Source organism: Loxodonta africana, chromosome 3, assembly GCF_030014295.1.
Source record: "Loxodonta africana isolate mLoxAfr1 chromosome 3, mLoxAfr1.hap2, whole genome shotgun sequence".
In the NCBI taxonomy this organism is placed as follows: domain Eukaryota; kingdom Metazoa; phylum Chordata; class Mammalia; order Proboscidea; family Elephantidae; genus Loxodonta; species Loxodonta africana.
The window spans coordinates 7,739,677-7,760,746 of record NC_087344.1 but is presented as its reverse complement, the minus strand read 5'-3'; the positions used below and the strand labels follow the sequence as shown (position 1 = coordinate 7,760,746).

At 52.8% G+C, this 21,070-nt stretch overlaps 1 protein-coding gene across 1 annotated transcript in view; it reads left to right on the top strand.

Annotated features, from left to right (window-relative positions):
• Window positions 1–21,070, top strand: part of PTPRS (protein tyrosine phosphatase receptor type S) — a 132,125-nt gene that overhangs the window by 76,394 nt on the left and 34,661 nt on the right. The window contains exons 6-8 of the mRNA XM_064280341.1: window positions 6,152–6,262; window positions 17,278–17,547; window positions 20,046–20,627. Coding sequence (XP_064136411.1) covers window positions 6,152–6,262; window positions 17,278–17,547; window positions 20,046–20,627 — 963 coding nt within the window. The remainder of the gene's footprint in view (window positions 1–6,151; window positions 6,263–17,277; window positions 17,548–20,045; window positions 20,628–21,070) is intronic.

Below are 21,070 nucleotides of genomic sequence, written 5' to 3'. Positions count from 1 at the left end.
CACGGGGACAGAGAGGAAGAGCCACATGGACACTGGGAGGTGGGGGGGAGTGACCTCAAAGCCAGGGCATCGACAGGCAGAGGTAACAGGGATGGTAGGAAGAGAGTTCTTCGCGCCTCCCCTGTGGGGTATAATGGCACAAACGTGCACAATGATGGGGAGCCATGGAAGGCTACAGAGAGAGAGTGTCTCCAGGACCCAAGCAGTGGGGTCATAATGAGGCACAGACAGTTGCATTTGATGGAAAGCCATAGAGGATGGTGGATATCTACAGTGCTCAAGCAATGGGAACGCAGTGGGGGACAAAGGCAGACATGATCAGAGCCATGGAGAATGGGGAGGGGAGAGCATCTTAAATGCCTAATCGCTGGGTATATAATGGGATGCAGACAATCAAGGTAATAGGGAGCCATGGAGGGTGGCAGAGACAGAGCATGCTGTAGGTATGTCTAGTAGGGATATAATGGGGCACAGGCAGGTAGGAGTAGAAGGGGGCCATGTAAGGCAATGGCAAGAGGGTATTTCCAGTGCTGAAGGAGTGGTTGTCTAGAAGAGATGTAGTGGGCCACAGATGGGTAAGGTGGTGGGGAGCCATAGGGAGCTACAGGGACTGAGTGTCTCCAATGCTGAAGCAATAAGGACATAATGGGGCAAAGGCTGGCAGAGGTGAGGAAGAGCCATGGAAGATGGTGGTAGAGGTTCATGTCTGAGATGGCACCCAGGACACACAGAGCCAGCCTGTTCGTCCAAGCCCCACCTGGCCTAGGGAGGCCTTGGGACAGAGCACAAGGCCTTGGGGATGAGCGGCTCCACAGCTGTGTCTTGGCCTAGCGCCCACGTGCCCCATCTGCGAGGCCATCTGTCCGTGGGACTGTGTGTGCTTTGTGTCTGTCACCCCACTACCTTGTGACATTTTCTTGTGTGTCTGGGCTCCCTGTGCCAGCCTGACCTGCATTCCATGTGTGTACAGGCTAGGCCATGGCACACAGGAGTTTGCCTTCCCTCTCCTGGAGCATGTCCATGTGCACACGTGCGTGTCTCAGTACATGTGAGCACACGTGTTTGTGCGTACCTGTGTGTCTGTGTCATATCATTTTTTCCACTGTTAACGGCTTGAGACCTTGCCCCTCTTCAGATTCCCGTTGAAATTACACAGCAGCTCGCACACACACCTCTTCTGCTTTCTCTCCTTCCTCTGAGGACCCTGCCTTGGAAGCCACCCCTCCCAGCAGGCCCCCCAGCCATCCGAGCACCCCCTCACTGGCCCAGCCTTGTTCTCTGAGGAGCCCACCCAGCGCCCGGCTCTCTCTGCGCCCCAGAGGAGTCCCACTCCCTCAAAAAAGGTGGAGGTGGACCTCAGAGTCTCTTCCCTGGAGAGACTCAGCTCTCACTTATGTTGGGGAGAGACACAGCCTTCCCCTCCCACCGTCTCTGAGCGTACTCACGGCCTCGGTGCTTAGAAAGGGGAACAACGCCAACGCTGGGGATTCGGTTGTACCGTCAAAGCCCAGGGATGGTGAAATGATTCTGAGCATGAGGCCTGATCTCCTGGGCTCAGATCCCATTTATCGGGCGGGTCCAAGGGCCTGTAACCCTCTCTGAGCCTCAGTTTTCCCCATCAAATGTGCCTATTTCTTAGAGTTAGAGTGAGGTGCCCATGATAAAATACCTGGCACATCTTAAATGCTTAGCAAACATAAGCTGCTTTTACTAATAATAACAAAAAAACCCGTAGCCATTGAGTCAATTCCAGCTCACAGTAACCCTATAGGACAGAGTAGAACTGCCCCATGGGGTTTCCAAGGCCATAATCTTTACAGAAGCAAACTGCCACATCTTTCTCCCACGGAGTGGCTAGTGGGTTGGAACCACGGACCTTCTGATTAGTAGCCAAGTGCTTAACCACTGCACCACCAGGGCTCCTTGATAATAACAAAGAGTTATTATTCTGACTTCCCCTCCTCCCTATGCTACCCCAACGAGGATACAAACTTCTGAGTGACCACCCGGTAACGTTCCTGTTCTCTTTTCTTGTCCCTCTGTTGTAAACGTTCAGAAACCTTTGGTAAGTCTGATTTCTTGAACATGTCGAAGACTAACATCCTCGTTTTTCCCCTCCTCTGCCCCTCTCCTCCCCCGCCAGACTAACAGCCACCGTGACAGTAACTGTGACCCGTTCCACGTGGCATGTTCACTAACGCCTTCCCCTCTCTGGCCACCCAGCCCTCCCTAGTGGGGCACCAGCGGGCAGCAAACAGAGAAGCCCAGAAGGAAAAGAGGAAAAATGACAAGGCCAGAAGGGGCTATCCAGACCCTGGGGTAGAGAATCCTGGGGCTGGTGCTGGGAAAGGATTTAATGACAGAAATTGGGGGCTGGGTCCAGGTTTGGGGGGAATTTTCTAGCTGAGCTGGTGCTGGGTGCTTTGCAGCCTCTTTTCCCAGCATCGAGCCCAAATCCCCTGAAACCTACTGCTGGGTTAATTCTTACTAAAGTGAGAGTGACTGATAATTACACACAATAGTCCCTTCTCATCTTCCCCAGGGTGAGAAACAGAACAACCTTTAGCACCGGAGAAATACATCCTTTTTACCGAGTATAGTGGCCCCATGCAACATCGGGAAGCCCAGGTCTTGGGCCCCTGGCTTCCACCCTTGTAACCCAAGTGTAGTAAAAGTCTAAAGTGGAAGCTAACCTGGGTTCCGTGGTGTGACCACAGGCAAATTCTCGTTCCCTTGTGTTCTAAGAACAGAGAGTGCCCTCATGGGATTGAGGATTTAGAAAGATATATACGGGGCCAACAAAGTTCAGGCTAAAGGGTCCTCAGCCTGGGAGGCTGGAGAGCTGAGTTCAAGCCCCACCCCAGACTCTGGCTCATGATGTGACCTCAGCCGATTCCTCGGCCCCTCTGGGCCTCAGCTTGCCTGTCTGTAAAATGGGAAGGAACCTGTGTTTTCTTGACTGGGTTATCATCAGTGGTGAGCAGGGGCCCAAATCTCTCCCCTGGGAAGATGAGCCAAGGGTGGAAAGCTCCAGCCCCAGGCCTTTTTTTCCTGGCTTCTCACCCGTGAGCCATCCCTGCCCCCATAGTCCAGATGGACAGACAGCCCTTTCCTCTTTTCCTTCTGGAAGAACACTCTGGAAGTTAAGAAGGCTCTGCTGTGGACCCTATCACCACCTTCCCTGCGCCCCCTACTCGGCCTGTGTGTAACCCCCTCCCCTGTGCTTTATTAATCCCCTGGCCCTGGGCCACTAACCCCTTTCTCCCCATCTCTAACAAGAACCCTGAGACCCCGTCGTTCCGGACCCTCCTGCTGTTGCCATAAAAGCAGCCCCTTCCTGGGCCCCCAAGGAAGAAAGAAGGCAGGGAAGTCATGGACCTCCCTCGGGCCCAGAGAGAAGGCAGCACACAGGGCCAGGCCAGGCCGGCTGATCTTCCCAGGGCATAGAAGCTTCTAGAATCACCCACCTCTCCCCCCACTTTGCCGAGAGTCCTGTGGGAAGCCCTCGTGCTTGGCAAGCCCCTAAACCCTGTCCTGCACCCAGGAGCCTCGCCCCTGTCTCTCTCGGCCAGGACTTCAGGGTCCACAGGCCCAGGGCAGGCTCGGCCCCCAGGGGCAGAGTGGCCTTGCTCGTGGCCCCCCAGGACTGCCATCTGATTTTCACCTGACTCTCTCTGCTTCCCTTACAGAAAGTACTCCGATCCGAGGTAAGAGGCGCGTTCCTCACTCACCCACCCACTATGCTCTCTGGCTGCCCGCCCAGCCCCCAGGCCCCCTCCACATGTCTCCCCTACTCGCCCTTCTGCCCGGTGTCCATCCGGTGTCTACGTCTGTGTTACTGTCTGTGGCTGGGGGTGGCCAAGTGTGGCGGGGTGACTCCTTGGGCCGCCTGGCCGCAGGGATGGGCCTGTGCCCTCTCCAGGAAGGGGCGGCGCCCCCCACACCCACCCAGAGCCCTGGGAAGCCAGGTTCTGAGCATTGCTCTGGACAAAGCCCTTGTCTCTTCCCAGCCACTGTTTTTCCATCTGTAAAATGGGAGTGCAGAGGGGACCACTTCTAGCTCTTTCTGATTCCCCACTCAGGGGAGGGGGCGCTCCAGTTTGAGGGCCAGGTCTCAAAGGCCATGTCTGATTCTGGCTCCTGGTGCTGCCCTGGAAAGGAGACTAGAATAGGCCTGGGTGGGAGGCAGGATCCAATATCTAGCCCTGACTGTACCATGAAATGCTGTGTGTCCTAGAGCAGACCTCCTGCCCTCTCTGGAGCTCCATACTGATACCTACCTTCCTGCTTTTCCACAGCCTGGAGGTCAGGGCATAGTAGGAAGTGTTATATGGGGCAAGAACTTTCATCCGCGGCCTCCAAAGGGAACCTCCCTATCCTTGGGGTAGGCACCCAATACTGTGGGTCCGCATCCCCCCACCGTGGGACATTCACAAGCACAGCTGGGGAGGAGGGATCCGCTTGAGAGCTTGGACTGGAATTTTGGACTCCTGGAGCCGGGGGTTCTGATCAAAGCCTGTGATTCCAACATACTTGGTGATATTCACTCATTTTCATTTACTCATGGTCAACATGGACTCCGGTCCTGGCCCATGATTTAAACATATGTGTTGATATTCACTCAGTTTCATTTTAATTAGAAAATTGAAACTTGATCCAGGCCTGTGGTTTCAAAAATACTCATGGAAATCTTGGCCTCATTTTCATTTACTCATGGACACTAAACGGTTTGACCAGGGTCTTGATTTCAGATATTCTTGGGAAGGTTCATTCATTTCTGTACATTCATTAGAAGTAAAGGCTCTGATCTGGGCCTGTGATATCAAACATACTGGGGGAAATCAGCCCTACTTTCATTTACTCATGGGCACCAGGACCTTGGCTTTCGGCCTGTGATTTTTAATTATGTTTGAGAAAAGTGGCCTTATCTTTATTCACTCATAGGAAATTCAAATAATAAAATCATCAACTTTATTTATGTGTATTAGAGGCTTTCACTTGGACCTGTGATTCCAAACCAGGGCTTTGAACCGGTTCATTCTGGTTTGCCTTTTTAACAAGTTCCTTGCTGAGAATTTGCCTTTCCACCCCCAGATATACTGAATCAGAATCTACAGTTTAGTAAGATCCCCAGGTGATTCTTATGTAAAAGTTCTCGGGACCCTGTTAGAGACACAAATTCTCAGCAGGGGCCTCAAACCAGAAAGAACTGATTCGAGGCCCTGTTTCAAACACTTCTGAAAATTCAATCTAATCCTCGTTTACCCATAAGCACCATGGATTTGGATCTAGGACCATAATTTCAAACACACTTGAGGAAATAAGTTCATCCTGTTACTCATGAGCACCGGGATCTTGAATTTAAACATATGTGGGTGAGTTTAGTCATATTCGTATTTACTTAGATGAGTTCAAATACCTGGGGGAATTCAGATTCATCTTCAATTAGTTTCAGGCACGTAAGACTTTGAGACCTTTGATTTCGAATACACTTGATACATTTCCAGTCTCAACGTCCTTTACCTTAGCTGTAATGGGGTATAACCCAGCCCTGAAATTCCACACACCCTTGAAGAAGTTCAGCCCTGTCTTCATTTACTTATGGGCACTAGGGGCTCTGAGGCCTGCAATTTCAAACACACTTGAGGAACTCAGACCTGTGTTCATTTACACATGGGCACTGGTTGGCAATAACAAAGCACCTACCTGCTCCCTGAATTTGCACATTACTCGTGGCGGTCCCTTGGGTCCCTCAGTCTCTCCAATGACTGCTACAGGTTATGAGTGCCAACCTACTCTGTCCTCGTTGCCTGGAGCATCACTTAAGTGCTTTCGCAAACACGCCTCTATGGTACATCCCCCCAGATTTGTAGTTCACCGGCCATTTGATTGGCTGCCTTTCTGGTGAGGTGAAGGTTTTGCCACAGACTCAGGTGTGTTCAGGCAAGTTCAGGGCTAGGCTTGGGCTTGGGGGGAGATAAGCCAGGGAGGCCCTGGCCCACCTGGGGCTTCTAGACTAATTCACTCTTTCCTCTGTCTCTTGGGCCTGGCCAGAACTGGCGACAGGACAGAAAGGACTCTGGGGGCAGAGCCCTCCCGTCCACTGCCAGGCCTCCCCTGACTGGCCAGGCTTTCTCCCATTTCCCCACAGGGGCCCTGCAGATTGAGAGCAGCGAGGAGACCGACCAGGGCAAATACGAGTGCGTGGCCACCAACAGCGCCGGCGTGCGCTACTCCTCGCCCGCCAACCTCTACGTGCGAGGTAGGGACCGCCGCAGCCAGGTCAAAGGCAGGGACCCGCCCCTTCCTGCCCCCTTCCTTTGCGGGCTCACAGCCTCTGGGCTCCCCCACCCCTGCAGACCCAAGCAGGAAGGCCCCACACCAGTTGGTCATGAGGCAGCAGCCCTCTCTCTGGACCTCAGTGTCCCTGCCTGTAAAATGGGGGCAGCCAGAATACCCCGTGCCTCGCTGTGGATGCCCCATAGGCACGGGACCCGGGGGAGGCAGTGACGGCAGGGCAAGAGGGGGCGGGGCAGGGTGGGGGGGTCAGTCTTGGGCCTACAGGGCCGGGGGAGCCTGCAGGCCTCGGCCCAGCCCCACCCGCCTGAGTTGGCTTTTGTGGTGTGTCGTGCCTCCCTTGTTGTCTGCTGGCTTTGCTTCTCCGAACTCCGTGGCCTCGTAGCTCCCTGCTTCACCGCCCCCCTCGAGTCCCCTCCATCCACGAGTTGGGGAGGGGTCTTAGAAGCTGGCCCCCACCCCTTCGGCTGCCCCAGAGCCTGGTGCTCTGTTCTCTCCTAACGACCCTTAGGGAAAGACACGTTTAGGCCCAGGTGAGATGGGGCGGCAGCAGGCATGGTGGGCCAGGGGCCTCAGTGTGCTGGCAAGCCAAGGCTACCACAGCACACCTGGGAGGCCCTTGTCTCAGCATCCAGTTGCCACTCGGTCAGGCCTGGAAGCCCAGGTTCCTTACCTCAGCACCCCCCACCTCCCCACCAAGGAAGTCTGGGAAACATTTACACAGACTTCCTTCTGGATCCCTTGGGGTGGCGCCAGGGGCCTCCCCATGCCCTGTTGACCCCCCCATCCCTGTATTTGCGCTCTTCGATTCTTTCTGACATGTGAAGCTTCCTCCTACACCCCTGTTTGTCCCCCCGCCGCCCCCCCGGCCTTCCTTCTAGGAGCTGTTTCTCTTCAAGTCCATGGTAGAAACAGCTTCTGCCAGGATGCCAGAGGGCCTGGTTCAAATCCCGGCTCTGTCCCCCTTGGTTCTGTAGAACTGAACCGATCACGCCTGCTGCCTGGCCTCTATTTATCCCCTTGGACATACTAAGCCCTTCTCAGTCATCTGCTGGGGAGGCCGGGCAGCTCCTCCTCTACCCTAGATCTCACCCTCTTGGTCCCCACCAACTGTGGTTCCCACTGACCCTGAGTGACTCGTTGGTTCTGGACCTTGGGTTTTGCATCTGGCCTCTGAGGACGAGGTTGTGTGGGGTGGGGGTGGGAATATGGGGCGGGGGGAGGGCACTCCGGTCCGCCATCATGGCATCTCTGGTGAGTTACCTTGCGCTCATGCCTCCAACTGACTGGTTTCCACCTAACCTGCTTATTTCTCTGCAAACACCTGGAATGGGGATTTGTAAGTCTGGCAGGGTTCAAAGAGCAAAAGTGAGCAGCAGGTGTGGGGCAGGGTGGGGGGCGTGGCCTTTAGCAAGGGGGCAAGTGGGGTGGGGGGTCTTCTGTGTCCTCAGCCCCTGGAGGCAGGGTCCCCAGCATGAGCCTCCTCCCTTTTGGGGGCAGTTGAGGAGGCTAGTCCCAGCCTCCCCGTCTTTGCCTGGGTCTCAGACGCTCCAAAATTGAATTAAAAAAAAATCCTGGATCTTGTATGTCGAGGGCAGAGTGGAGGAAAGAAAAGAAAGGTCATTGCTGTTCTTTTTATTTTTTAATTTTAATTTCTTTTTTTGGTTTAAAGAAAAAAAAAGCAAACTATTGCAGCTTTTAGCCTTGGGAAGTCCTCTTTTTACTCTCTGTATCTCCCCTATTTTTTCTCTTCTCCCCATGTCATTGTGTTCCGCATCAAACCCCTTTTACATCCCTCAGAGCTTCGAGAAGGTTGGTGTGTTTTTTTCTTTTTTACTTTCTTTACCCACATTTTTACATTCTGAAAAATGACACGCACAGACACGAAACTCACTCAGACACACACACGGACATATGCAGACACGCACATGGAAAAAAAACAGAAAAAAAAGAACTTAAACAAACTGGAATATGAATAATAAGCGCAAAGCGAACAAACAAAAATCCACCAAGTGAGAGCAAAACCCAGAAAGACACGAAAATCTCAGCCGCACCCAGCCTGGCCTAGGGCCGGCCGCACACATGCGATGCTTGCATTGTGGTCGCCTCTCTGCATCCGTTGGTAATGTTGTTGCTAAGTTTTTTGCACTCCTCGTCGTCATGGTAACTTGGGCCTGATGCATGCTGGAAGAATGTAAAAATTTCTCTGCATGCCACTCTTGTCGGTTTGGTTTGGTGAATTCCCGACACCTTCTGTTGGAGTGTTTCGTGTCTTCCTTTCTGTTTTTCTCCTTTGGTTTTCTTCTTTTTTCTTTCTTTTCTTTTTTTTTTTTTCTTGTTTGGTTTGGTTTCATTTTGGGGGGAAAAAACCGATTTGTTCGTTATTTTTTCCCTCCCATCCCCCTCAGCCACCCCTCTTCTCCCCCAAAACGTTTCGTCTTTGGTTCTGTCTTGTGTTTCCGTGCTAGTTGGTTTCGGTTCTTGGGCTGAGCTGTTATGTGGTTGTTCTCCAAACGCATTGTGATTTAAAAGCCAGTGTTCCTGTCCAACGACCATCCGGGAGGGTGGAAGGGGTCCCACAGCTGGGATGCTGGGGTAGAAAGTGACCGCCTGGGGCACCCGGGCACAAGGGAGGGGGCACAGACAGATGGTGGGAGGTCAGAGCCTGGGTAGAGTGAGTGGGGAAAGCAGCCCAATTTGCCTGACCTCAGTGGCCACCTCCCTTTTCCCAGAGATGGTGCCTCAGCCTCCCAGGGCGGCCATGTTGGAAGGGGGTTCAAGCAGGTGTGTTCCCATCCTTCTGCCTCAGCATGAGACCACCTCCCACTGTACCAAAGAGACCAAAAAAAAAAAAAAAAAGAAGGCATTTGAAGTGTAGCTGAATGGGCAGTGGCATTTTGAGTTTGCATCCAATATGGTGACACATCCAAATATGGGAAGTGGTCAACTTAAAATGTGGGGTGATGACGGCACCATCCTCCCTGGGCCGTGCATGCTTGGCACATAGTTAACGCTCAAAATGGCAGCTGTTGTGATGACTTTTGCATTCTGGCTGGGCACAAATCCGAGACTGCCCATCAGAAAATAATGTAGCATGACAGACTCTGGAAAAAAATAATTGGCCAATTTTCCTGCCCTGGGGCACTAAGCCTCCACCTCCCAGGCGACACTGGCTGCTTCCCCCACCCCTCTCAGGCTCTGGGCCCAGGCCACAGGTACCTTTTGTCCAGCAACACAGCACGGTCACTTTCTGAGCGCCTGAGTATCAGAGCTGTGGAATTCTGGCAAAAACCCAGGGGGACCTTGGACACAGCCTCCCCTCCTCTTTCTCTGCCTCCCCAACTCTCTGCCTCTTTCTCTCTTTCATCTCTCTTTCTCTCTATGTCTATCTCATTCTTGCAAACCTCAGATGCATGCCCCATCTTCCACTCCCTCCCCAAGGAAAGCAAGCCCTTGAGTGTCCCACTCCAACCCTAAATAAAAACCAACCCCAAATTAAAAAGCCATTTAGATTTCTAACCACCAGTCCCCAGTTTACTATCCCACATATACGATTGTCCGAGGGTAGAGGCCATCCTGTTTAGGGTCGCCTTTTTTTCCCTCGTCTCTCACCCGCCTTCTCTAAAATCCCCGTTATCAAGGCCAAGGCCAAGGTAGCAAGAAAACTTTCAATGCAATGCAAGGGGATTTATTTCTCTTATCTCCTTATTAACCCAGTGTTAGAGCTGCCACGCTGACCCTCAGGGTTGGAGAGCCCCGAAAGATGGGAGAAAGGGGTCCTCCAGCCCCCTCACCAAAGCTGTGTCCCGGTGAATTGGAACTGAGGGGTGGCCGAAGGACTCTGAAGACCACTTGGACTTTTTGGGCAGTACCGCCTAGCAGTGAGAGCAAACCCAGATTCAAATCCTGCCTCCACCCCTCACTGGCTGTTTGACTTTGGGCTGATCACTTGAGCTGTTTGAGTCCTCAGTTCCCATCTGAACAAGAGAGATGATAAGTGTGCCCAGCTCACAAGGTAACTGGGTGGGTTCTCTCAGGCTGAGGCTTGCTGGGCACCTTGCCAGTGCATTGCATACGAGAAGTCGCTAGTGGAATTGTCATGAGACTAGAGAAATAGAGGGTTCGAACAAATGATCTAGGCAAGTCACTTCCCTTTTTTGGGAGCTTCAGTTTCCCTGTTAAGTACCTCATGGGCCCACTGTTTGAATGAGATGGCATTGGAGAAAGCTGCTTTGCAAAGAACTGTCCTGCAGAAGCAAACTCAGTAGCTCAGATCTCATTCTCTGTCAGTTTTTTCCAAGCCCATCCCACGATCTCAGTTTCTCTTGCCTCCAACCCCATCCCCGTGAGACCACTGGCTTCCCCCGAGCCACAACTCTCATCTCCATCACTCCCCCAGGAAATTCAGTGGCCAGAGTACTGGAAGGAGGCAATAAAGGCCCAACTGGAGTGTTAGCTACAAATGCAGATAAGTACCAGCCCGCCAGAAGAGATAGGCCACCTAGATTGTTTACCCTGAAAACTAAAACTGTTACGTTGTCAGAATAGCCAGTCAGGGTTTCAAGGAATCCCCACCTGCAAACTAACTCTTCCTTCAGTTGACAGTGTCTGGCTTCTGCCAACTGTGGGTGGCCAGGGGAAGGGGAGTATTCAGACTTACGCTTCTCCTAAAATTTATCTCTGGGATCCAAAGGGCTAAAGGCAAAACCAAGCTTATTTTTTAATGCATTTGGCAGCTGAACTCCCCTGGGAAAGATGCAGCTTAAGCTCTTGACAAAGTGGGAAGATGATCAGATTACACTCCCCCTGGCTGTTAATTTTCTTCTCTTTAAATTTATACGCCTTTAAGATGTAGGTTAATGGCGAAAGATGGTGTCATCAGCGCTCAGTCTAGTAACATAGCATTATTGAACCACAGTGCACCGGACCCAGTTAAATGGTATGCCACCCACCCGATGCTGTAAGAACGTGCAGGGAGAACACCAAGCAAGCTAGAGACATCAGGGAGAATGTCCCACTTTCAAGGGACATAGAATATCTTCAGGGTTTTGGAGGAGACCAGATGGGGCTGGAATAATTTACCGCAAGGCCTTGAATGCCGAGCCAAGAGACTGGAGCTTGATCCCTGCTGCCAGTGGAAGCCATCCTAGGTTGCCACAATTTCCATGTTGTCTTCAGAGCCCCTTTTCCACGGCCCAGTCCTTGGACCTTCCGCCTGTAAACCTATAACATGGAATTTAATGGAACCGATTGTCTTTTAAATTCAACTTCTGGCCCCCAAGCCCTGCACCTGGTGGACGTGACCTCGAGGGGGTCTCCTTACCTCCTGGCCCCCCAAAACAGGGGCAGACATCGATATTGGACCCGGAATACCCCTCGCCTCCCATATCCCTAGAACGACTTCCACTGGGGCGTGTCGGTGAGCACCCCGGTTCGTGTTGACCACACCCAACCATCTCCTCGCTTCCCCCGAGGCCTTGGACTTGACCCTGGCGGCAGGTGATGGCCGTTTAGGATCCAGCCCTTCTTATCCCACCCTCATCCTGGGGGGCGAGGGGGCTCCAGGGTCAGGGAGATGGGCTTCCCTTGGTGTGGGTGCGGCGGGGAGAAGGGTGTTCTACAGGAACACTGAGCTCTGGATACCTCTCGCCTGCTGCTTGCCTCAGACCCTTTTGCATTGCTGTTTCCTCTGTCTAAGTGGGGAGGGCAAATATTAGATTACACCTTGTCATTTGAAAAGCCCCGAGTCTCCAGTGGCCACAGTGAGGGGAGTCAGCTGTCATCGAGGCACCATCCCATTTTCTGCTAGTACCAAAAAAATAGAGAGGGGAGAGAACGGCGGGGGAGTCCTCTCTCCCACCCCACTCCCCAAAATAAGAACAACTAAATATCTATGGCTCAGCCAAGCGTCCAGCTCAAAATGACAAGGACTTGCCGAGGCCACTGGTCAGCCCGTGGGCCAGGGGGCCTGCCAGGTCCCTCCTGGATGCACGCTATCCTGATGGAGGAGGGAGCTGGCGGTGGGAGGGTGGAGGCAGGAGGGCAGGGAGGGGGTGTGGGGTGGGGGATGTCTCAATGAAGACAAGCCGGGGCAGTGGGTAGGGGAGGGGGCACAGGGGAGCCCGCGGGCAGAACCCATGCTCCCTGGGCCACAAGCTTTGGGGCACAGAGGAGGGTTTGAGAATGAGGCTTTGGAATTAGGCCATGGACCCCCCCCCCACCTTTTCCCGACAGGTGTAATCTAAGCTTAACTAAAACCCCGTGGAGGCTGCGCACCTTCTTGGCATCTCTCCCCCGCCCTCCCCATCCGTGCCCTCATTTTGGGGTTTGGAGGAGGACCAAACAGCTCCTCTCACCCCAAAATGCCCAGCAGAGCCCTGCCCTCCCCCACGTCCTCGGAGCTGCGGCTTGCTGACTCGTTGAGATGTTTGACACTGCGCCCTACCCAGTGCTTCAACCAGATCACCTCACTTTTTGAGTTCCCCTTCACCCTCCCTCACTCCCTCCTCCCTCAGTCCCCCACTTTGGTTTTTGCGTTTCTGCCTCTTCCTGCCTGGGGGAGGGGTCGTCTTCCCGTTGCTTTGACGGTTTTTGAGTTGTTTTTCCATGTGAATCGGGGTTTGAAGCGACCATCCCCTCCCCAAATCCACCACCCCCCGCCCACCTCCCACTGCCCGCCCTCCCGACACCCCCTCACCCACGCGGGTCCCCCCGCTGGGACCCCCGGCTACTCGGTGACGAGAAGAGCTGGAAACGAGAGCCAGCTGGAGCGTGCTGAGGATCAAGGCTGGTGTGGTCCCCCTATAACCCACCTGGACCCTCCATTCAGGTCGGTAATTGGGGGCAGGGCTCCCGCGGGGCCTCTCTGTCCCATGGGCTCCGCGCCCACCTTACTCTCTAACCTGCACCTCAAGCTTACAGCCGGGGGTGGAAAGATGACGTGGGTGGGTGTCAGCACCAAACCAGGCAGAGCACAGCATCAGCCACCCAGCTGCCTCCACCCAGGGCAGGCTGAGCCACCTAGTGCCCAAGGGTTTGATCCTCCTCAGACTCGGGGCCAACCAGCCCTCTTCCTACGGCACACCCTTAGAGACAAATGAGGTGGGTAAGAAGCCAAGTGGGCAAAGTTTCTTAGGTGTCAGAGCGTGTGTTTACAGCTTATTGGCAGGTCCATTTAACCGATGGCTACCAGCCATGGTAGGGATTATGAGCCCTAAAGCTACTGTTGTTGACAAACGTTCCCCTTTATTTAACTGACTTAATAGTTAACAACCCTTTACAGCAAGTCTTTTACATATTCAAGATGTATGTCTTAGCTCTAAAGAAAAGTTAGAGGTACCTTCCTAATTATGACACCCTTAAAGGGAGAGGTCTTTGAAGAGATGATCAGACATGAACAGGGTCTTTGGGTGAGGTGTTAAGCCTTACCAAAAAAAAAAAAAAAAAACCCAGTGCCATCGAGTCAATTAACCCTTACAGAAGGGATAAATTGGGCTCACGTTTAACCTTTAGATCCTAAAGCTAGATCTTAAAGTATGTTCCAGCAATTCCTTATAAGTGAGCCTTAGGCTGTGAGCCTTTTACTGATGGCTTCTGGACATTTATTATGAGGGCTGCTGGATATTATTCAGCTGATGGAACTCTGTGTAGGTAATAGGCACTTTTGCCCTCTTTCATGTCCCTAAAGGGTGAGGACACACAAATTTGAAAGAGCTGGATGCCAGGAAGGGACATGTGGCTATAATTCTTGCTTTCTCTCACAGCCTAGAGCAGCCTACTTAACTGTGGCGAGAGGAGGCTCACTTTCTCTGAGAGGCAGGAATCAGGCAGACCTGGCTTTGAGCTCTAGCCACAGTACTGCCTTCCTTTGTGACTTCCAGCTAGTCCCGTCACTCTGAGCCCTCCTCCACAAAATGGGCACAAGGACGTTTGCCTCTCAAAGTTATAGGGAAGGATAAAGGGAGAAGGGAATTCAGTGGAAATTCTTAGCGTTGCCATTTTTGCTATCGTTCATCCCCCAGTTCTTTTAAGGTCGGGATTCTATTTGATCTTCCTAATGCCCTGGGAGACAGGAAGGAGACTTTCCATCCACATACCTAGGCTGAGCACCTACTGTGTGCTGAATGCTACACTGGTCAGGCTCATGCCTTCTCAGTATATCACTTGATTGCTCCCATTTCACAGATGAGGAAACTGAAGCTCCAGGAGAATGAGGGACTTTCCTGAGGCCATGGGGCTCTTTCAGTCAATCAGCTCCCTTACCTCTGCCCCTGGAAGTTTTGTCTGGGAGTCTCAGGTCTCGAGGAGCTTGTGTTGTTGTGTGATCCAAACTTCTGTACCTCCATCTTTTTCAGTTCTAAAACCTGGGCAGGGCATCAGTGGGAAGTGAGCTGAGAAGGACATTATAGAGAGGGGTTCAAATGGGGCTGGGCTGGTTTGCTCTGAAGTTTCTTTCTTCATGAGGACCCTGCCCCTGTGGCCACCTTGAACCCTCAGCTGAGGCTTTTGGGTGCCAGATGGGGAGGCCGGATCCTGTGTTCTGCCGGGGTGGGCAGCTCCCTGGGGAAGCCACAGCCCTCCTCCTTTCAGACCCCGATTTTCAGCCCCACACCCATTCCATGTTTTTTTCTTGCTTTGGGGTTTTGGTTTTGTTTTGGAGGGTTTTGGGTTTATTTTTTTCCTCTTTGCTTTTTGCTTTGTTTTTTCACTTGTTTTTCCTGGTTTTGTTTTGGACGTCGATGCGTTTTCTGTCCTTGATTAATTAGCTCCTCCACGCTCATTCCCCATCGTGTTCTGTTTCCATGGCAACGCAGCGTCGGCATCCCACTCACCCGTGCCTCGTGCCTCGCTGTGGATGCCGGCGGCTGGCCGGGACCACGTCCGCTGGCTGGCCGGATCCCATTCTCCCCCCACCCGCGACTCCTCCGCCCTCCACCCAGCCCTGCCAGAAAGCCTTCCCATCTCAGCCCCTCGCCCACCACCCCTTACCCTAGTCTGTCTGCATGTCCCCCCACCACCCTGCCCCAACTCCTTCCTGCCAGCAATACTTTCCACTTCTTCATCCTGTTTCCAACATGACTCTGGACTTTTCGTGGGGCTTCGTTTTCCGAAGGGTTACCAGCTTCCTGCCCTCCACTCTCACCCCCAGAGAGCTCCCCCTTCCCCTTTTCCTGCAGCCAGGATTTGGGGAGGAGGGGATGGGGGCTTCCAGGAGACACCAAGGCTGGAAGGGAGGAAGTTGGGACATCCTCCCTTCATCCCCTGCAGCCCCTTTATCTATAGGATAGTCCAGACCCCCCAAACCATGCCCCTGGGGCTGGACCCCCAGTACCATGTAAAAATCAGAGGCAGGTAGGGGGTTGGAGAAAGTCATTTCCCCCTATTTAGTGGCCTTCACAAGTCATTTCACCTTTCTGAGCCTCCAGCCCTTCGTCTCTGCATTGGAGACAATCCTTGTCTTCTACGCCCACACTCGGGGGCTGGTCCATGTGACTTCTGTAGGCCCCGAGATTTTACCCCTTTCCAGCAAGAAGGATTTGCTAAGCAAACCCAAATCCTCCCCACTGCAGTCAGACATTGTCCTGTGGGGCGGTAGTGCCTTGTGGAGTTCGGGTGCCCTTTAGCGTCCACCCCTTTGCCCCAGCCCCAAGACCCATTGACTTCTGAAAATGGAGCCCCCGAAATGCATCCTGCCGCCTTCACAGTCTGCAAGGTTGGGACCGAAGGCTGCATCCACTTCCCCGCTAAGAAATGCACAGAACATGTCCCTGTTCCCTCAACTTTCAAGCTCATTCCCTCATTTATTATTATTATTATTATTAATATCCTATCTATTATTCTGCCAGGGCTGTGATGTGACAATGTGACATGTCACATTGAGTCACATCCGCTAGAATTAATATGCAGCATTAAAGTGGGCCCCCTCCCCCCTCCTTCTTTCTCTTTCTCTCTGCTTACCTCTCTCCTTCCCTGTCTTTCTCTCCTGTTCATCTGTCTCCTCTCTCTGGTACCCACATGGGTGTACACTAGAGGCCCCTGAGGTCAAGGCCTCCCCTTTGTATGACCTCTGTCCCCCTCTCCCTCTCTCTCTCTCTGTCCTCCTTCTGCCTGTCTTTTGCGTTCTCACTCTCTTTCTCTCTCTCTCAACCTATTTTGCATGATGTTTGTGATTCTGAGAGCTGCATCTATCGATGGAAACTTGTCAGATCCGACAGAAGCTTTTAGAAGGGTTTCTATACCCAAAAACCACAAAAATTTCATTAGAGTTTCTCATCTTTTCCTGGAGGGCCCCAGGGAAGTGGGCAGGGCCCCTGAGTCCCCAGAGGGGACGAGGGTGGGGGGCCAAGTTCCCAGGCCCCCCTCTCTGTCCCCTAATTCCAACTCTCCTACCACCTGCCCCTCCCTGTCACCAGATAATCCAGGGAGGGTTGGAAGTTGGACCCTCCTGTAAGTAATCCCCTTATACTTGAAGCCGGAATCTTCCCGACATCCTCCAAAGTGGCCGCCTCCACTCTGCAGCAGGTGGAGGGGCTGCTCCCCAAAGCCACGTCTGTCAGCAAAGATGAGAAACGGCTGATAAATTTTTGTGTCCGTATCTGTGCTGTGACCAGGCACTCTGGTCTCGGAAACCCTGTTGCTATGAAATAATGCTTCATGTCTCTTTATTATATATCGATATATCTCTCTATATATTGTTTGTGAAGTACCTTCCTTTGAAGTTTTAGTTTCTTTGTGTTGGAATTTGGTTCCTTGGTTTGGTTCTTTTGTTTTCCTTTCATTAAAAAAAAAAAAAAAAAATCAACTGGGGGGAAGGAAACAGCCCTGTTTATATTTAAATGGTTTTCCACTTTTTTTTTCCTTTTTTTCCTTTCTTTCCTTCTTTCTTTCTTCTTCCTGCTTGTCTTTCGTGTTTCCTCTGCATCCCGCCTCCCCTGCCCACCCCTCCGCGCATCCATCTCCCTCCCGCCACCGCCGCCCCAGTGCGCCGTGTGGCCCCTCGCTTCTCCATCTTGCCCACGAGCCACGAGATCATGCCAGGCAGTAACGTGAACATCACCTGCGTGGCAGTGGGCTCGCCCATGCCGTATGTCAAGTGGATGCAGGGGGCCGAGGACCTGACGCCCGAGGACGACATGCCTGTGGGTCGCAACGTTCTGGAACTCACAGATGTCAAGGACTCGGCCAACTACACGTGCGTGGCCATGTCCAGCCTGGGCGTCATCGAGGCTGTGGCGCAGATCACGGTGAAATGTAAGTGGGGTGGGGGAAGCTGGCTGGAGTCCTTCTCTGGGGCCCGGGCAGGGGGGGGTGTATGGCCAGGAAACCTCTGAGTTACCGTGTCGGCTTCATTCACGGGTGTGAAGTGGACGGTTGTTGCTCAGCAGGCATGTATTGGCTCTAAGTGATCCTGTGCCTGTTCCAGTGGAATGAGACTACCAGCTGCCAGCCAGTCGACTTTGACGCATGGCGAACCCTGTGAGTTCTAAGTCTGAGTTTTCAAAAGTTGGCTGCCAGGCCTTTCTTCTGAGGCACCTCTGGGTGGACGCAAACCTGCGACTTCTCAGTTAGCAGCTGAGTGTGTTCACTGTTTGCACCCCAGGGACTCCGGATCGAGGCACAGCCTTGCTCTATGTTGAGCTCACAGTCCAGTGGGGGAGACACCACATAGCCGAGCAGCTACAATACGGTCCGGTTAGTGCTATCATCAAGTCTCTGGGTGGTGCAAGGGATGAATGCACTTGGCTGCTAACCAAAAGGTTAGAGGTTCGAGTTCACCCAGAAACACTTTGGAAGAAAGGCCTGGTAATCTCTTTGCAAAAAATCCCAATGGGGTGCAGTTCTACTCTGACACACATGGGGTCGCCATGAGTAGGCGTTGACTCAGTGGCAGCTGGTTTTAGCGCTATAACGGGGGACATAGAGGCCCTGTACAGACCCAGAGTAAAGGTCTCCCCTCCTGGGAAAGGTAGGTCAGCAAAGGCATTCTAGACAGAGAATGGGGAACAGTGTTCCAGGCAAAGGCCAACAGCATGTGCAAAGGCTCAGAGAGAGAGAAAAAAGGAACAGAAGGAACTATGAATCCCCCTGGTACCTCTAATTTGTGGTGAGGTTCAAAGAATGCTGCCTTCAACTATTTTCCAAGCTTTAGAGCAAGGGTTGGCAAACTGCAGCCCAGGGGCCAAGCCTGGCCCCCTGCTTGTGTTTGTAAATTAAGTTTTATTGGCACACAGCTACGCCCATTTGTTCCCGACTTGACTATAGCCATGCTGAAGCTTCAGTGGCAGAGTTGAGTGGTGGCAGCAGAGACCGTCTGGCCCTCAGAGCCGAAAGTATTTACTGCCTGGCTCTTTACAGAGAACATTGACAGGCCCTGCTTTAGAGCTGTAGAAAGTGTCAGAGTCAGCAGGTTGTTGGGCATTTTGCTGAGGGATAAAACTTCTCCTGGCAAACGCTTTCTGGAGCTTGCCTTGCGTGAGATGTTGGGACAAGTGGAGAGAGAAAGCCACAATTATTGAGCAGCGATTGTGTGCCAGGTACTAGGACATGGCTGTGAAAGTAACTGGGTCCTGAGGGAGTGGAGAACAGATGGCCAGGACAAGGAGATAACCTCAGATAGTGATCAGAACTGGGGCAGAGTGCCTCCAGGCAGGTTGGGTGGGAGGATGTAAGAAGTGGTGTTTGAGAGGGAGCCAGTCACACCATGGCTGTCTGGGGAGGAGCATTCCAGGTGCAGGGAACAGCAAATGTGAGGTGGGAACAGACAGGACAGGCGTGAAGAGGACTAGACAGAGAGCTAGAAACCAGGAGCCGGCAAACCTTAAAGAGTAAATATTTTCACCTTTATGGGCTATATCCCTTTCCTAGGCCTGCTATGTACCACAAACTGGGTAGCATAAAACAGCGAGGCATTTATTCTCTCCCAGGTCTGGAGGTTAGAAGCCTGGAATCAGGGTGTCAGCAGGGATTGAGCGCTCTCTGAATGCTCTAGGGGAAGTTCCCTCCTTGTGTCTCCAGCTTCTGGGGCCCCAGGCTATTTTGGTTTGTGGCTGCATCACTCTAGTCTCTGCCTCCTTGGGTCACATGGCATCTCCCCTCTGTCTGTACTGTTCTCCTCTTTATAAGGACACCACTCAGATTAGATTAAGGAGTCCTTGTAGCGCAATAGTTAAGCACCTGGCTGCTAACCGAAAGGTTGCTGGTTCAAACCCACCAGCCACTCTGTGGGAGAAAAGACCCTGGTGATCCGCTCCCATAAAGATTACAGCCTAGGAAACCCTATGCGGCAGTTCTAATCTGTCCTGTATGGCCCTTATGAGCTGAAATTGACTCGACATCACACAGCAACAGTGTCTTGGATTAGGACCACCCTAGTGCAGTGTGAGCTCCTGTTAACTGACAGACCATCTGCAAAGACCCTATTTCCCAACAAGGTCACATTCACAGGTGTCAGAGATTAGGATTTGAACATATCTTTTGGGGGGACACAATTCAATCCATGACATGGGCTGTCTAGTCTGTGTCACAGTTACTCAGCTCTGCCCTTGTGGCATGAAAGCATCCGTAGACAACATGTCAGCGTGGCTGTGTGCTGATAAAGCTTTATTTACAAAACCAGGTGGTGGCCCATGGGCTGTCATTATGCCCGTGGCCGCCATCGAGGAAATCCAGGCTCAGAAAGGGCAGTTGAGTGGCTGAAAGCCACACAGCCTTTAGGCTGTCCAGTGTGTGACCCCACTTCCTGCCCACAGCTCTCCCCAAAGCCCCCGGGACTCCTGTGGTGACCGAGAACACAGCCACCAGCATCACCATCACTTGGGACTCCGGCAACCCAGACCCCGTATCCTACTACGTCATCGAATATAAATCCAAGAGCCAGGATGGGCCGTACCAGATCAAGGAGGACATCACCACAACGCGTTACAGCATCGGTGGCTTGAGCCCCAACTCCGAGTACGAGATCTGGGTGTCGGCCGTCAACTCCATCGGCCAGGGCCCGCCCAGTGAGTCGGTGGTGACCCGCACGGGCGAACAGGCACCAGCCAGCGCTCCGCGCAACGTGCAGGCCCGCATGCTGAGCGCCACCACCATGATCATCCAGTGGGAAGAGCCGGTGGAGCCCAATGGCCTGATCCGCGGCTACCGCGTCTACTACACCATGGAGCCCGAGCACCCTGTGGGCAACTGGCAGAAGCACAATGTGGACGACAGCCTGCTGACCACTGTGGGCAGCCTGCTGGAGGATGAGACCTACACCGTGCGGGTGCTGGCCTTCACCTCGGTGGGCGACGGGCCCCTCTCAGACCCCATCCAGGTCAAGACGCAGCAGGGAGGTGAGGCATGTGGCCAGGACATCAGGGGTCACGGGGTGGGATGCTGCCTGCTGCCAGCCTCTTCCAGCTGTTTGTTATCTGCTCTGGGAACCCCAGGCTAGTTCTATTTGTTTTGCGCAGAAATTGAAAAATATTTTCATGCTAACATGTGAAAGGAAGTCCCTGGAGGTGCAAACGGTGAACTGCTCTTGGCTGCTAACCTAAAGGTTAGAGGCCTGAGTCCACCTGGAGGTACTTCAGAAGAAAGGCCTGGTGATAATCCCCCAAAAACTCACCCATTGAAAACCCTGTGGAACACAGTTCTCCTCTGACACACGTGGGGTTGCCACGAGTCAGAATCGACTCAACGGCAACTGATTTGGTGTTTGTTTGTTTTAATATATATTTTATTTATCATTATATATTTTTAATGCCAAAGGTAGCCTGTTAAATATTGTTCTGCA